This window comes from Capsicum annuum, chromosome 6 (genome assembly GCF_002878395.1).
Source record: "Capsicum annuum cultivar UCD-10X-F1 chromosome 6, UCD10Xv1.1, whole genome shotgun sequence".
NCBI classification, from domain to species: domain Eukaryota; kingdom Viridiplantae; phylum Streptophyta; class Magnoliopsida; order Solanales; family Solanaceae; genus Capsicum; species Capsicum annuum.
The window spans coordinates 75,452,773-75,466,788 of record NC_061116.1 but is presented as its reverse complement, the minus strand read 5'-3'; the positions used below and the strand labels follow the sequence as shown (position 1 = coordinate 75,466,788).

General features: G+C 32.2%; 1 protein-coding gene across 2 annotated transcripts; it reads right to left on the bottom strand.

Moving 5' to 3' along the window:
• Nucleotides 1–4,124: 4,124 nt before the first annotated feature.
• On the bottom strand, nucleotides 4,125–7,712 carry LOC107873276 (protein trichome birefringence-like 33). Of its 2 annotated transcripts, none has more exons than XM_016720049.2 (6): nucleotides 7,330–7,712; nucleotides 6,825–7,035; nucleotides 5,473–5,644; nucleotides 5,193–5,392; nucleotides 4,804–4,962; nucleotides 4,125–4,718 (listed from the first exon to the last, which is right to left on the bottom strand). In XM_016720049.2, exons 1-6 carry the CDS (start codon nucleotides 7,520–7,522, stop codon nucleotides 4,379–4,381), a joined length of 1,275 nt encoding a protein of 424 aa, XP_016575535.1. In that variant the 5' UTR covers nucleotides 7,523–7,712; the 3' UTR covers nucleotides 4,125–4,378. The 2 variants fall into 2 exon arrangements, with proteins under 2 accessions (XP_016575535.1, XP_016575536.1); XM_016720050.2 differs by having other exon boundaries at nucleotides 6,825–7,030; nucleotides 7,330–7,581.
• Nucleotides 7,713–14,016: the final 6,304 nt, after the last annotated feature.

Genomic DNA, 14,016 nt, shown 5'->3' with positions numbered 1-14,016 from the left:
TTGTCTTCCGATCTACAATCAGATGATTCCACATATGCAGATCATTCTGGATTTTCCAATTTTCCAGGTGTGTTAAATAATATTTTTAGTAGTCCTAACATGCATTATGTTGGTGTATAGGTGTGTGCAACACTCAGTTAGGTGTATTTCCTTGGATTTTAGCTTTCGAAGCTACCAATCATATGAATTCACATAAATAGTTGCTTCACAACCTTCAACCCATTTCTACACCTTATCTCATAACTCACCCTAGTGGTTACAAAGTTAAAGTTGTTTCCATAGGTTCCTTATTTTTAAGACATAATATGATCTTACAAAATGTACTTCTTGTGCTTTCTTTCCAATTCAATTTAATTTTCCTGTTTCAACTTATAATCAGTTTGATTGTTATGCAATCTTTACTAAGTCCACTTGTTTCTTACAGGTCCCTTCTATGAAGAGGCGATTGAACTTGGTAGGAAAAAAAAGGCTTGTACTTTCTATGTCCGGAGAGTATTTCATCAGTTGATGCTTCTTGCATTCAAGGCTTATCATCTATCACCTTCTCCCCAAGCACTTGTATTACTGTAGTTTCAGATTCTGTTTCTACTTTCACACATATTTTAATTCCTGTAGTTCATTCTCCTCCTGTTCAGCCTCTTAGTTCTTGTGTTTGTGCTACTATTCCTAATGTTCCTGATATATTTCCCACTTCTTCATGTACTATTCTATAAAACATAAATAAAATTGATATGTTTTGATATCAAAGACTTAGACATATTCTTTTTTATAAAATGTACAGTATTCCTTTCTTATCTGATAAGTTGTCCACCAAATAATCTTTTATTTGTTCTATTTTCCCCATGGCTAGGCAACAAAGACTCATATTTCCAGAAAGTAGTATACATACTACTAAACCATTTCAATTATCCCACATTGATACTTGGGGACAATATAATACCCAAAGTTACAATGGTTTTAGGTATTTCCTTACTTTTGTAGATGATTATTCTAGATCTACTTGAACTCATCTCCTATCTTTGAAGAGTGCTGCTTTGACTGTCATTAAGACTTTACCTCAATGGTCAAATGTCATTTTCATTCTACTGCTCAATGTTTTAGAACTGACAATGTTTTTGAATTAGGTAGTTGTGTTGCTGCATCTCTTTTTTTAAAAAAATAACATTATACATCAAACTACTACCCCTTACACTCCATAACAAATGGAGTGGTGAGAGAAAATACAAATACCTTCTTGAGACACCTCAAGACTTACTGTTTCAATCTAAATTACCCACAAAACATTGGGATTATTGTATGTTGACTGCAACTTATCTAATTAATAGATTCCCTTCACCAGTTCTCAACAATAAATCTCCTTTTGAAATGCGTCATCAGTCTCCCCTTTCTTATACGAATTTAAAATATTTTGGGTGTCTATGTTTTGCCACTTCTCCTAGGTTTGGTAAAGACAAATTTCAAATAAGGGTCATCCCTTCTATATTTTGGGGGTATCCCTTCGGCAAGAAAGGCTATAAACTTTTAAATCTCAACAATCATTTTATTTTTAATTTAAGGGATATGGTATTCCATAAGCATATCTTTCCTTACAACTCCAACTCCTCTGCTCCTTCTTTCTTTCCTAACCCTTCTTCTTCTTGTTCTGATGTTCCTGTTATATCTTCCCCAACTCCTGTTGTTCATCCATTTTCATCTCCTACTATTGATCTATCTCCTACTACTCCTTCACCTCCTCCAACTAATCTGACCCCGTTCATTCCCATTCCTACTAAATATTCTACTCAACCAGTATATAGACCTACTTACTTAAAAGATTACGCCTTCTCTTCCATTCATTCTCATGCGCCTGAAAATTGTATATCCAGGATTTCATCTACTGAGGTTCAACTGCATGAACCCCAACATTATTATTAGGCTGTTGTTATACCTGCCTAGCAGAATGGCATGTGCAAAGAGTTTTAAGCTCTTGAGGCTAATGACACATGGGACATAGTTCCCATTTCTCCTCATAAGAAAGCTATTTCCTGCAAGTGGGTTTATAAGATAAAACTAAAATCTGATGGCTCTACAGAAAGATATAAAGCTTGTTTATTTATTCGGGGTGATACTCAAACAGAAGGGATGGACTTTACTGAAACTTTTTCTCCGGTGGTTAAGCTTATTACCATAAAATGTCTTCTTATTATGGCTGCAAAAAAGGGCTGGACAGTTTTTCAATTGGATGTCAATAACTCTTTTCTTCATGGTGATTTTCATGAGGAAGTGTTCATGAAAATACCACCTAGTCTTACAGTTTCTTCTACTTCTAGTTCCCCCTTAGCTTGTCTTCTTAAAAAGTCCTTATATGGTCATCGTCAAGCTTCTAGACAATGATTTTCAAAGCTTTCTGAAGCTTTATTATCTCAGGGTTATTCATCCAGTAAGAATAATTACTCATTATTTATGAAATGTACTACCTATAGTCATATTGTTCTAGCTGTCTACGTTGATGATATTTTTGTTGCTGGGGATAATTTGGTTGAGTTGAATTCTCTTAAATCCTTTCTTGATGATCAGTTCAAGATTAAGGATTTAGGTTCTATTCATTATTTCCTTGGTCTGGAGGTTTCTTCTTATCCCAAAGGGTATGTTGTTAGTTAACATAAATACACTATTGACCTATTGCAAGAGTTTAACTGTAATCACTATTCTCCTATTACGACTCCATTGGATTATTCTCTTAAGTTGACTACTGATATGGGTGCCCCTACGTGTGATCCTAGCTCTTATAGACGGTTGGTTGGTAAGCTTAATTTTTTTCAACACATGAGGCCTGATATCTTATTTTCATTTCAACACTTAAGTCAATTTTTTCTGCAACCCCAGATCCTTATATGTTGGCTGCATTACATGTTCTCCGATATCTCATGGGTTATCCAGATCAGGGTATTTTACTCTCTAGTTATTCTGATTTTTCTTTGTTGGGGTACTCCGATTCTGACTGGGTTTCTTGTCTAGATACCCGTAGATCTATTACTGGGTTTATTTATTTTATTGGTGACATTCTAGTTTCTTGGAAGTGCAAGAAACAGTCTACCATTTCTCTTTCATCTGCGGAAGCTGAGGATCGGGCTCTTCGGAATGTACTTGCTAAGATTGTTTAGCTTATTCACCTTCTTGGCGACTTTGGGGTCAATATAAATTCTCTTGTTCTTATTTTCTGTGATAGTCTGGATGCTTTAAGTATAGCTAAGAATCCTATTTTTCATGAGCATACGAAGCAATAGAAATCAATTGCCACTTTGTTCATGATTGTTTGCGTGCTAACCTGATTTCCCTTCATTATGTTGCTAGCTCAAGTCAGTTGGCTAGTGTTCTCACCAAGTCATTGCCTGGTCCTGCTCACCATCAGCTTCTTCCCAAGCTTGGCGTGTTAACACCCTCCAGCTTGAGGGGGAGTATTACGATATAATGGACACGAGACCCAAGCCCAATTATTAATAGGTACACCCGACCCAATTTAGTTTCTTCTGTATATATTTTTACATTTCTTTCTTTTTATAAAGTCTTGTATATATATAGAGAGAGAACTCTCTAGAACAAGGAAGAAGAGATATTTTTCATTTGTACAGTTGCAAAGGTCTGGTCCTTTTCGCATTTTCTCATCTTAATCTCAATACATTTTGATATTTTGATTTTGTTTTCTTCATAAATCTAACATATAATTCCAATTTCTTGTCGAATTGAGCTCCCGCATTTACATTTCTCCAAAGAATCACGGTGCACATATGAAACAACTTTATCTTGTAGTCTATTGTTCTACTCAGAGGAAAAGGTTCTCTGATGAGTTTCTCTAGCAGTGTTGCTAATTCTTCATTTCTACTTCGAGATTTGTGAGGACCTTTTTCTTGATCTTCAATCTTCACTTTTCAGTCCCTTCTTGATATACATTGTCTCTTCTACATAGCTTGTCAATAATTAAAATACCATATGATCTTAAATGTAGATTCAAATATCGTAGTGCTTCAACAGTATGTTTATTAATTTTCAATTTGCAGGGGAAGATAATAGAGTTTCCATGCAATTCCTTCTGAAAAAAATGAAAATGAATGAAAACTTGGATAGGATACGTTATGATGCTCGAATTTTGAGAAAAAAATATAATATTGCTCAATAATTCTCCTGCAGTAATTCCTTTTCACATCTTTGTACGATTTTTTACCTTCCCAATCTTTGCAGCATCATTACATTTATACACAATTTTTTCTTTTCTTTTCTTTTGAACAAGTTTCTGTGGGCAAAAATCACCCAAACGAAGAAAGAAAATACTAGGTCACCAAATTGAGGTCATACCATACTAGTAGTAGATAAAAATTGGGTTTGGTCCATGCTTATGATGTCAAGGGTAGAAAAGTTTGGCGAATAAAAGCTCATTCCAGGTATCTTGAAGACCAGGCAAGCACCAATGAACACAATCAGCATAGCTAACTGGATTTGCCAATTGCTCTGCTGTTAATGGATTCCATTGCTTCTTGTAAATTGATGTATGTGCATCTTTTCTATAACTCGAGAGCTGTGTAATGTTGAGAAATGTAATAGGCACCTTTGATTTACGAAACACTTCACCAATCACTCTCATTATGCTTTTTCTGCTATCTGATCCCCAGTAATTTGGATCCTCTATTATTTTTGTTTCATTGTAACAGTTCTTATTTGGTTCTCCTCCCCAATCTATGCTCCTGCAAAAATAGAGATTATTTTTTTTCTTTCCAATTTAATATGACAAACAATTTTCAACAATAAATTGAACATTTGTAGTTTTACTTTTGATGAGTAGGTGACATGCTAGAAAAAAAGACTCTGGTTTTCTTCGGGTCCATGTTCTTTTTCACCCATCGCAGCATAATCCTCATTCCCATTCGATATGCATCCTCTGTGGATACCATTACAATATCCTTCACTTCATCCTCAAAAGACCCTTGCCTGCATCAATTTCATTTCTCTAACATTAATAAATCGAAGATAAAAAAACAAGAACATCAAAAGAAATTACTATTCACTACGATTTAGTTTAGTTTACATACTCTTAACAAATATACCGAAGTCTTTATACTGTAGGTTATGTTACCTATGATATGATGGTGTTAACAGTATTAGTATACAAAATTTAGTCGGTATTCCCAAAAAAGAAAATGAGAGGAATAGATAATTACAAAATTTTGAATTCTAGGCCGGTCATCCACCAAAGATAAGTATTGAAAACGACTATATCAGCCCCTTTCCAAGCCTTCCCGTGCTTATTGATTGAGCCTTTTCGGACAACTCTATCAAATATTCTATGTACCACTGCATCATCAGAATTTGATTCCAGCAGAAATGGTGCCCAATAGAACTCAATCGTCGCGTTGTAATCCTGCAGTGTTAATTACATTCAATAAATCGACCTAGTCATACAATTTGTGCTATATTTGTATAACTTTAAAATGACAGCACCTTAGCAGTGAAAACAGTGAGAGAACCAAAAGTTTCCATGGACTTGGCATTTTCAGGAATGAGTCTATGGAGAAGACAAACCATGGAAACAAATTGTCCTCTGTTTAAGGAATCTCCCACGTATAACATCCTCTTCCCACGAAGCGTTTCCATCATTAGTGTTGCATTGAAACTGCAATATTATGGAAATACTTAGTCTAGCTAAATCATTGAGATGTTATGGAAATAACAAAATATTTGCCTCCTATGATAAAGTATGACCTGCGTTCTGGCAGGTTGCGGTTGTTGAACAACACGAGACCAACATTATTATTTAATAAAGATAAAGAGTACAGTATAGTCATTCACCAGTTAGCCAGGTTAATTAGTGATAACCATTTCTCGAAACAAAAAATAGCTAGCGGGCAAGTCACTAGCTATCGACTCAGGATTTGTTTTCATGGCCTAGCTCTTTATGTCACATGTCTGTTTCGGATGTGTTTAAGTGTGGATTCCAAAATAGTACACAATATATATAAGTACTTATTTTTTGCACTCATTTATTGTAATACTTTCTCTATTTTGTATTAGTTGGCTCATATGACTTAACACACCCATTAAGAAACCACTCCCTCCATTCCAAATTGAGATGAGACATTGATTAAGAAAAATAATTAATAACTTGCCTAGTTTACCATAGTACCCCTATTAAATGATGTTCACAAGTTAATTTGAATAAAAAGTAATTAATACAAAGGGTAAAACATGAAAAAAAAAATTGTCTTGTCTTGATTAATGAAAAAGAGAAGTAAAATGGGAAATCAAATTAGGAAATTTGAGACGGGTGATTTGGGACTAAGGGAGTAATAAATAGCGATGCATTTTACATATCATGCATTACGTCTAGAACATTGAGTATTTATAATTGAAATTAATAATAATCATTTAAGTTTGGTTTTGAGAATTGAGATAATTTATACACTAATCAATAAATTTGAAACCTGTTGATGTATTTCGCATTCCAATAAAGTGTAAACAGGGAAACATATGTATAACATACTCTTGATTTTAGAATTTGCACAAATAAATTGAAACAAATATTTTTAGAAAGAAGATCAACGAATATGAAACGGAAACGGAGGGAGTATTAACTCTAGAATGCTTACATCTTACAACATCATGACCCATCAACTTGATCAAGGAAAAGAATTGCCCATGCAACAATTGGTTCTTGTTCTTTAGAAGGAAAATTTGAAATGCAAGTGACACTTAACTAAAATAATAAATAATTTCCAATGATGTGTTGGTTTATGATAAGTAGATTACTACGGTATGTAGCAAATATGAGAAAAATTGAGTAAAACTAAACGTGCCTTGGTAGAGAGCAGCCATGAGGTTGCCATCTCCAATGCTGATAATCTTTGTCTGGCCGGCCATGTTCTTGGCAAGTCAATTGTGGCTGTATGTAAGGACACTCCGCTTCCTCGTACAGTGGCCGACTGTCATCGTGAACCCAACTTCCACTGAACACGTCGCAGCCGTCCTTTGTCTCTCCAATGGCAAATGGCAACTTCTTGTTCTTCACTACCAAAATTATTCAAAACAAAGTCAACATGCTATTCTCATAAGCCTCAATTTGTATGTGCAGAAATTTTACTAGCAGCCTAATTGAAATATAAAATAAATCATAACAAGTAGGATCACAGTAACCTAGAAAATAACTTTTTGTAGGAAGTAAAATTGAAGTGATGGTGGAAAACATTCATCAGGCTCAGTGAGTATAAGTTGACTCTTTTGAATAATGTTTGTGCATTCAAATCGATACCATAAAAACTTTGCAGAAACAAAGGACTGAATTTGATGAATATAATCACTCACTGATTCTTGAAATGGAATTGGGAGGACCAGATAGACTAGAATACTCAAGCTGGCTAAAAATGCAGCTGAAATCATCACTATAAAGAATGGTGACGAAAACGATGAAGGCTAACAGAGTGAATAGAAAAGGAGAAAGATGAGTCTTTCGGAGAATTGAAGACGAAGAAGGAGAAGAAGAGGGAGGTGACTTCATTGCTTTGAAGCCTTTGGCAGAATGACTGCTTTCATTTTTTGTTCTTCTTTTTCGTTTGGCTGATTAAATACAGGAAACAATATCGGTTACGTTTGACGAACCTAGACAAGAGGTTTCTTTCCAGTAATTAACTATATTGTTATGATTGTTTGAAATCTTAATTTATTAAATTTGTCACTATTATTCTCGTCATTATTATTGTGTTATCACCATTGTTATATTAGGTTTGAAGAAAAAATGATAAAGTAAAGGGCACTACCAAAACTGTGGAATAATATATGCGGCATACACTATTTAAGCAACGTATTTAGTAGTTGAGTTTGTTTTGTATATTTAGTTTAGGTAATAATAATATGATTGCACCACATACATACAAGGGCAGCTATATTTCGCCAATAAAACAGCATCTGATTTTACCCCATGCATCGGTCTTTTGTTTTTTGAAAAACAAATTCCTACCGTAACCGCATTATTGTTTTCATAATCCTTGGTGCCACATTTCCTTTTACACAGCTATTTCTAAAGTGATGGTCAAATTTATGGTTAGTAATTTAATTATTGATGGCACATTACCATCAGAACTTATGAGATTTCTTAACTTGGAGTGATGGTCAAATTGTCTAGCTTCTTTTTTTCTACTTTACAGCCTGACTGTTTGAGGTGAAGTAACGAGGAAATTTGATCGAATGATAGGATCTCCGAACAGCAATGATTTTCTCTTAGCTTCTAAGTTAAGTGGTAGGGGTTGTGTGAAAGATGGGAAATCATTTTCTATACTTTGGATTGGTGAATTTAAGAAATTTGAGAAAGCAAATTAAGTAGAAACCTAACTATGACAATTCGTTTAATCAAAGGGTTTAGTTAGAGTGAGTAAGCTTCTGGTAACGTTTCATATTCATTTTAGCTGGCAAGATCGTCTATCTCTACACTCTACAGATATCTTTCACGTGGAGCAGGTGATTCCCGTTGACAAACCAAGATTTAAGAGTATTTATTTTAGTAGTCAAGTGTACGTGTTTTGAACGTGTGTCACGTTAATTAATAATAAAACTGTGAAATAGAATTAAAATAGTACAAAATCATACTGCATAAACGTAATATCAAATTACTTTCGTATAAATCAATAACAAAGTTTTTGAATATATAAACATTTTCTTATCATGTATATAAATGAGCATTTTTTTATTGTTTAACTCAAACATCGAACCGTTAAGGACCCAAACCCATAAGAAATATCTTATTTTTGGTTATCAATTTAGCATGTTTAGAAATAAAAAACTAATAAATCGAATCGATAATACATTAAATTGAACTATGAATCATCGATGAACACCCCCTAACTGTAATCATCGAATTCTTTGTATTCATAATTTATAATAGAAAATAATTCATGGCAAATTTTTACCCAATATATTTATATATACCAAACAAAACATTAGATAATATATTTAAATAATAAGTATTTAAATATTTGTAGATTTTGTGAATAAAGTATTGGCCTACCATGCCAAAAAAATTTGAGATGTGACATAAATTGTTGAAAAAGAAAAATATTACGTCAATATTATAAAAATAATTTAATATTTTTTGTATTATCTAAAGACATAAACCACATGAGGCAGTAACTTCATGTTTCCTCTAGCTCCACCATCATTCACAATTTTTTTTATGAGAAACTTTCATTCTTTTACCAATAACTACTTATAACTTAGTTACAAATATCAATATTTACCAAACCTTATTCTCTCAATTTGATAAGTCTCGTGAACGACATATTCAATATCGTAATGCAAACAAAACAAACCGAACCATGACATCAAGTGTATCAAGAGGTAATGTTTTATCAGTGTAAAATAAACAGTTGCTTTCAAGACCCACAATTACTTAAGATCCATTAAATTAAAGTAACACTTCAGTTTCTCAACTTTGAAAAATCATGAAATTTGAAAACAAAGAAAGTCAATATCTTGATACGCAAGTTGAAAAACATCATCTATTAAAGAAAGTTATTTAAATAGATAATAGAAAGTAAAATTAACTTTAAAAAGACTATTTGATCATATTTTGTATGTGCAATAACCATTATAGTTTGTACCAACCAAAAAAAAGACAACCATTATTAATAAATATTATGATATACTTAAATTTCGTGATTTATTCACAATTAAAATAATTTCATATAAGCAAAAATTTAAAAGATAATTCATATAACAAAGAAGACTAAAATACCCAAAAGAATCCAAGGAGAAAATTTTAATTAGTCATCAATCAAAAATCAAAATATCAAAATAAAAATAAGAAGAATAAGAAAAAATGAAGAAGTAGAAGCATTACACATATTTTTCTAGTAAAATTTGATCAATTAACTATTTAAATAGAATCGTAAATATTTTTTTAATATAAGGTAAAATTTTAATTGATTTAGAAGTGTTAAATATTATGATTTCTTACCCGAATAAAATATATGTTTTTCTTTCCATGCATATGTTTTTTTTAAAAAATATATTTTGGTTTCTAAAATTTTCCTTAAAAACTTGTGTAGGGATGTTTTCTTTCCCATACGTGTTTTCTTACCTATAAATGTTGGTTTTTAAATATTTTCTTTCTATGAATATTTTTTTTTACTAAAAAATTGCGTTGAAATCTTAATCAAATATTTAATTCCTTTTAGGTATGAGATTTTTTTCTTAATTTTTTTATTGTATCCTAAATATTTGAATAATTATTTAATGATAATTATTGAAAAAAAAATGAAAAGATGATTTTGCCTATTGCTGGATGTTTTAGTGAAGGGCAAAAAGTTCAAATCACTTTTATAAGGGTTTTCACACTTTTAATATATTATAGATATAGATTATAGATTAAGAAAAAATCATCCACAATAACTAAACAAAACTCTATATTACTAAACATAGAAATATTTCTACATATTTAGTAAAATAATAATTTTTTTTACAAAACATAGCAAATTGGAGAAAAAAGTTTGTACAATCCCCACCACCCATAACCACGACTTTCCATTCTTCATTGTTTGTCTCTTCTTGATCTACTATTTGGGTAGTGATGGAGCTATGACAAATCTTTTCATGGGGTTTTGTGGTGTGCTTTTTGTTTTATTTTTTGTTCATTATGTGTTGAATTTTTTCCTTGTATATTTCAGGAAATTCATGATCCCTATTGGTTTAGAAAACTCATTGTCCTAATAGATTTAGGAAAGGAAAATATAGTCCTTGTAGGATTGGGAGAATCTTTTCCTTATAGGTTTAGGACTACTTAGATCTATATAGTTGGACATTCTAAAGCATTATTCATTTTTTCTTTTCTTTCATAGTTAAAAACTCTTTTTGCTTTTGCTTGGAGTAGTAGACATAGACGAATCTCGTTAAATCTTTGTATTATTTTTCTTCTTTATTTTTTTAATGATTATGTTCTAATTAATGCATAATTTTTGTATTACTTGGTATCATAAAATAATCAAAGGTTAAGATGTCTCCATCATCTTCAACAAAGTGTAAGATATAGAAGTTCGATAAAGGATCTAGTTTCAGTCTATGGAAGATTAGAATTAGACCGTCCTTAGTGTTACAAGGGTATTGAAAAGAAATTGAGGTGCCTTTTCCATAGGAGTTGAAAGAATAAAAAAAGTAGACCTAAAGGAGAGAGCTTTGAGTAAGATATTCATGAGTCTTACAGACAACGTTATTCAAAAAATCAAAGAAAGGAAATCTGCAATAATGGCATGGAAGAAGTTAGAATATGCTAAGAAATCACTAACAAACCACCTCTACCTAAAAAGAAGGTGTAAATCTGTGTATGAATGAAGGTACACCGATTAAAACTTACTTTGATGAGTTTAATTCAAATAGATTTGAAGAACATGGATATCAAAATTGATAGTTTGGATAAGGCCTTGATCATTTCATGTTCTCTATCATTGTTTTACGATATTATTGTTGATATGTTACTATATGGAAAAAATAGTATCTCGCTAGATGATGTTAGTAATGTACTGAAATCTATAGAGTTAAAGAAGAGTTTTCCATAGTTGAGGATGAAGGTCTTGTGAGTAGGGAAACAACACAACAAAAAAATATTAATAGAAAAAAGTTCATTACCTGATCAAAGTCTAGACGGAGTAAAAGCTTTACTTATTCTAATAGCTATCATTGTGGTCTTTTCGATTCACGTATCGATTTATGTGCTTTTAGATATCATAGTAGCCTTATTTGCCTACATAGTAATTAACGTACTTTTAGATATCATGATGGTCTTGTAATCTTGCATAGCAATTTACTTATTTATGTAAAGAACTGCTGGGTTAGAGGAGATTTTTATTTTGATATGATTTGCTTATTATTAACCATATATCATCATGATATAGAATCTGAGATCACGATAGCACCTATCTCGATCCATCCTTAGTAAGTATGGTAAAAATACACAATGAATATGAAGTGCAAAAGAGAAATGAAATAAAGCAAATACGAGACTTCGTGGTACCTATTATAATCCTTCTAGGTAGGAGAACCCTTACCACACCCCTTCAATAATAAATACAAAAGTCTAAAATAGGTAACAAACACTACAAACCTTACACAATGAAATTGACAAATATACAATATGTAGAAAATGTAAACTACCTAAGGACCAAGTATAAGAAAGCACAAGAGCTTCAAAATAAGAAACTGATACTGAATGCAACTTTCTCACTAGTACTAGTAAATGGATTGAGCTTGTTCCCTGCAGGTCATATTTGAGAGTTAATATTGACTCTAGTATGTATTTACATATTACATATATGCAATCATCATTTTATTTGGATATATATATATATATATATATATATATATATATATATGCATGTATGTGTTTTTGTGTGTGTGTGCATGTTGTGGTGACCATTATTGAAGAATTTGCCTATGTAATTAATGTATTTGTGTACTTTTATTCCTGATGAGATGAATTGGTATGACTTTATTTAGTTGTCAACTAATTGTGAGTTGTATTTTGATTATTGTTACTTGCATTTGTTAGCCTCCTATAATTACATTCTATGTTTTAATAATGACAAACTAATGAGTGGAAATTTGTAGGATATTGAAGATCTATATATGGAAGGAGATCTCGGACAAAGGATATTGAAAATCTCTAATAATAGGAGGATATCTCACACAAGGCAATGAATATCTCCTCAAAGAAGATAGTGTTAAATATGGAGCCACATCAATTAAGGATCTCATTGGACAAGGCAACAAGAACCATATCAACTAAAGATCACGATGGACAAGGCAATCAAAGGATGATTGAACGTACCTCATGACAAGAAAAAGGGAAAGAAGAATATACCCTCTATCTGATTTAGACATGTATAGCTTTGAGAAAGGAAAATCGCATAGAGTATGGACATATCTAATATGGAAATACCATAAGGTGAAAACTCCCTCAATTAAGAAATCAACCTAAATCCTTGATTGAGAAGAAATCCCTTAGGTTTTCTTATAAAGAAAAGAAGCAGATGCAATGGAAGACTATAAAGCCCAAAATGAAGGACAGAAAACACTACACAACTTCAAGAATGAACTCCAAAGTATCTCAATATTAGTCTTACAAAGCTTTGTACTTATCATTTACAATATTTACATAAAGAGTAGGATCGAGTCAACATTATAATACATACTAAAGCTGTGTCACAAGATCCAAAGAACAAAATAAGTCAGCGGAACTTGTTCACTATTATTGTACTCGATTCCCCACTTTGAAAGATCTAAGGAAATTTTGAAACCCAAGGGGGAATGAAAGTAGGAACAATATTGATGTTCTTAACTAGGACAAATCTTTTTGTCCTTATTTTAAGTTGATAATTTACTTATCTATTTATTTAAATCTAATTTTCTTTGCGAAGTATGTTAATTTACAAGAAAGTCGACTGTGAAGGCTCAATATTCGACTTACAAAAATTTTCAATTCACCCCTCTCTTAAATTTTAGTTAGTATTCGAGAAGTCTCACTAACTGTGTTGCTTTACCATACATGAGCAAAGATCAAATGGCAAACTATCAAATTCTTGGTGCTCTTCTTTAAGATGGTCATTTCTCTCCAAGACCACCATACTTCAATGGGCAACACTACTCCTATTTGAAGATGTAATGACCCTTTATGTCATTTCTTGTGTTTCCACTTATTTTCACTATTAGAGTTTTCTCATCGCTACCCCAAGTCATTTATGACTTTCTAGAACAAATAGTTTGGTTACTTGGCTATTCGTTTGGTTGTTAGAACAACTTTCCTGGTGAGAAGTCTTCATCAGTTCCTAATGCTTGCCGAGCAAAAACTTTAGTAAAATAATATCAGATGGAAAATCCGGCCTTGCCAATGCATCTGAAATATCAAAATCTATGTAGTTGCATATCTCATTTCCTCATATTAGACTGTGGATTAATCTCGAGGCCTTGGCTGAATCTTGTTATCTAAATTCCAAGTTTCAGCCATCGTCC